Source organism: Schistosoma mansoni (genome assembly GCF_000237925.1).
Source record: "Schistosoma mansoni, WGS project CABG00000000 data, supercontig 1929, strain Puerto Rico, whole genome shotgun sequence".
NCBI classification, from domain to species: Eukaryota; Metazoa; Platyhelminthes; class Trematoda; order Strigeidida; family Schistosomatidae; genus Schistosoma; species Schistosoma mansoni.
Genome location: NW_017386741.1, coordinates 1 through 3,729, shown reverse-complemented (window position 1 = coordinate 3,729; position 3,729 = coordinate 1). Strand labels below are relative to the sequence as shown.

General features: G+C 38.5%; 1 protein-coding gene across 1 annotated transcript; it reads left to right on the top strand.

Annotated features, from left to right (window-relative positions):
* Positions 1–447: 447 nt before the first annotated feature.
* On the top strand, positions 448–1,536 carry Smp_206250 (unnamed protein product; the record flags this gene model as incomplete). Its single annotated transcript, XM_018795708.1, has 1 exon — positions 448–1,536. One exon carries the CDS (start codon positions 448–450, stop codon positions 1,534–1,536), a length of 1,089 nt encoding a protein of 362 aa, XP_018644826.1.
* Between the last annotated feature and the right edge of the window lie 2,193 nt (positions 1,537–3,729).

Here is a 3,729-nt window from a genome sequence, read left to right as displayed (position 1 = left end):
TAAACTGTTGATTTTCAACAATAAACCATTAGAATGCCTTTACCAACAGGTGCTTATATTCAAGGAAAATTCTATCCACTTGGTACCGAACTGCCAACTACAAATGAAAAGAAAACTCAACATACGATTGAGGCAGCTTTTAAAATTGGAGCAGCAGTTCAAAAGTCTGTCGACCAAATCGCATCCACCTCCAATGCAGAATATGTATCTGGACTTAAACGAAAGCACGCCATCATTGACAGTAAATCCGATAACACCAACAAAAAAAGTAAACCCGAATACACAGAATGCTATGGATGTGGATCAACCGAACACAAATTTAATAACCCAGACTGTCCTGCCAAAACATATACCTGTTCATTTTGTAAACACATTGGACATTATGAAACAGTATGTAAATCTTCAGACGCAGATATTATCGACCGACTTATAGCTAGAGAAGAAAACATGACTAACAATAACATTCCATTTGAAACTATGTTAGACGCACCACTTGACTTGATAGAAGACATTCCTCAAATTGAATCACCAGTAACCGATCCATCAAATAGTGAAAGACCAACTCCTACTCCAAAGCCAATATCCACATTACCAACTGGATCTTTTGTTATTACTGACTCTGATGACGATAATTTATGGACTTTTATTTACCGTGGTCCTCCTCCTGTATTTAACAATTATAAAGGATCTGTAATTTCAATAAATCATATTGATCACTACCACTTTGTTTTTCAAGGAAGCCAAAAAAACCGTAGACGAACTATCGAACGTATCTTTCATGGGGGTAATATGCCAAGGTCTAGTTTACCTGATGCAATAAAAACTTGTATTCCCGTAATTAAATGGTCGAAATTCTGTGCATACTTGGCTAGACGAGGTGCTCAAATTGAAAATCATGGCAAACAATTGGAAAAGTATTACATTGATTTACTCAATGTTGAACCAAGTGATATGGATTGTGCCGACCTTAATCGAGAATTACGTAAAAATAATAAACCCACACAAATTATGCGAAAACAACGTACAGATTTAATATTAGATATGGTACGTTTAAATGATACTAGACAAATGGATGCCTTTGAAAATTCCTTATCGACTCAACAACGTTTAGATTTATACAACGATTTTGGTAATCAATGGCAAGAAGTTGCAAAACTTTGTATTAAAATATATAATGAAGAATTAGTACGCGCTCAAATAGATACACCCTATGAACAATATGAAGGTTCACATGATGAATGTGAATATCCAACAAATTTCGAGGCCTCCGATGCTTGGTTTGATATGCTAATGGAAAAGAATGATATTGATAAAAAAGTATTTTGTGCCTCCGTATCCACCATTATGAATAAGAAGGTGAAACGTGTCAATACCTTATGCTTAGAAGGACCAACAACTACTGGTAAATCTTTATTACTGAAACTCATATGCGGTGAATATAATTACGGAACTGTTCAACGATCAGGTGACCATTCTCAATTCTTTTTACAAAATTTATTGAAAAAACTGTTGCCCTCATGGAAGAACCAAGAATAACTCCTATTACTGTTCAAGACTTTAAATTGCTATTGGGTGGTGAACCATTAGACATACACGTCAAACACCAAGATGACTGCCGCCTACCCAGAATACCTGTCCTCATTTCAACCAATCATGAATTAGGATTTTACACAAGCTCATTGGATAAGGACGCATTATATAATCGAACACATTACTATAAATTCAAATGCCAACTCGGATCTCACATTCCGTTACCACCTTCTACGTTGTGCTGTTGTCACTTCAAGCACTGGTATGGCAAAACGTGCACACTTGGAAGCGGATAGTTCAGAGACGGGGGAAGGATCAACCGATACCGGTCAACAAGAAGGACCTACTTCCTGGCTTCAACCAAGAAATTATTGGCATTGCAATGTCACAGTTCGACGACGACAACATCTTACCATCCAAGGATACAAACCCGGAGATGACTCCGCCACCTATGCCATTACCTGTTTACCCACCCAAATACTCGACTTTTACCTCCACAAACAAGCTGACAATTGGGGTGCTGAAATCAATATTTTCAAAAGTTGGCCATACGTCCGATTCCACACGGCTAGCATTACTTTGTCTCATTTTATACCTCTACAACAATCGCTTCAGGGCTCAGCTCAGGTGGACGTTACGTCGTTTAATATCGCCCCGTACATGTATATTGCCGAGGACAATCGAGGTGTGATTCACACACTACCTACACCACCCATTACACATTCAACATTTTATATCATGCGAATGCGGGATCGTGGATGCACACTGCTGAAGAGTTCCATATTAGGACGAAACGGCCTTCCAGTGCTTCCAGGTTTCCCTGGTGGTCTAGCTTCAATTGACTCATGATTTCAACTATGAAAATACTGAAATCTCCACAAAACCCCTTCTGATCAATATCTAATTGCTTTTTTCTTTTTGTTTATCTATATCCCATTTTTTTTAGTATTTAATTGCTCAACCATTTCTTCGAAATAGCAAGTTATTGTACAGTTTTCTTATGTCAAATGAACCATTCAATACAAATATATTTGAATTGAATTTAGGACGTTTAGTGAAATCGGTTCCGTTGAAATTAACTAAAGAGGTAAGTTGATGACTTTTATGTATTGATAGTCTGAAGTTGACTAACCAAAATCGTCTATGTACGAAACTTGTCAACTGGATACACTTCCATCCCAGAGATGATGTTCACTAATTGGTGTTAGAATTGATTATATCGAGACAGTTATTAATATAATATACCTTTATGGGCCAGGATAATTTTGCACTGGTTTTCAGGAGAACCAGACACCATCCATACCTTCACGTGGCAACCCAAACCATGCAGTTCAATCCCATAGGAGAACCAGACACTATATGGGCTTCACCGCAACAATCTGAATAGTACAGCTCATTCCTGTGACGCACCCACACAGGTACCAAGCACCCTGGTGGACCATTCGCACCATTCATATACACATTCACATCACATGTATAATTATTCCGACCAGTGATCGCGCAAATCAATTATGCAGAGAATGAACAGACCAAAGTTCACCCATTCCGCTTACACGACAGTCAAACTCATTAATGTTTGCAATGGCGATATTCCTTACAATGCTCCAATGACAAAAACCCTTGAGAACACTGAAAAGCTACCACCAGTATGAATGAAATCGGTTAACGAGCAAACCAACTTATCATATGGACAGCCAGCAAAACTTGCCAAAACAATGCCAAACCATCCACGATTTCAATGGCGAACCTCCAGTCTCACATAAGACCTTTATTTTATTTTATTTATTTAAACACATAAATATTGGTACAAGGAAGCACCAGGTACATATGCGCCATACAAATCTCATTCGATTTGCTTGAGGGCTGTGATACTGCCCATGTGCCCGAACTGAAGCAGGTGGTTTTCTTAGGGGGCCCACATCCGGAGCCTTTGACCGAAAGACTAAATGAAAACGTACTTTCCTTTAGGTTATTAACAACGATTCTATATGCAATGCTGATGGTAGAAAGTAGGCAAACTGTTTTGCTTATCTAATGTCACTGGTTTTAAACTCCTGCAGCTGGTTATGGCAGGTAATTATGGACGTGGAGCCCAGGTTACGTTCTTCTGAACCAAAGACCAGAGGTGAAGAAGCGACATCCTGTGTGGATTTTGAATTAGTTTATACTAATCATGACATACACTTATGCACGGAGAGG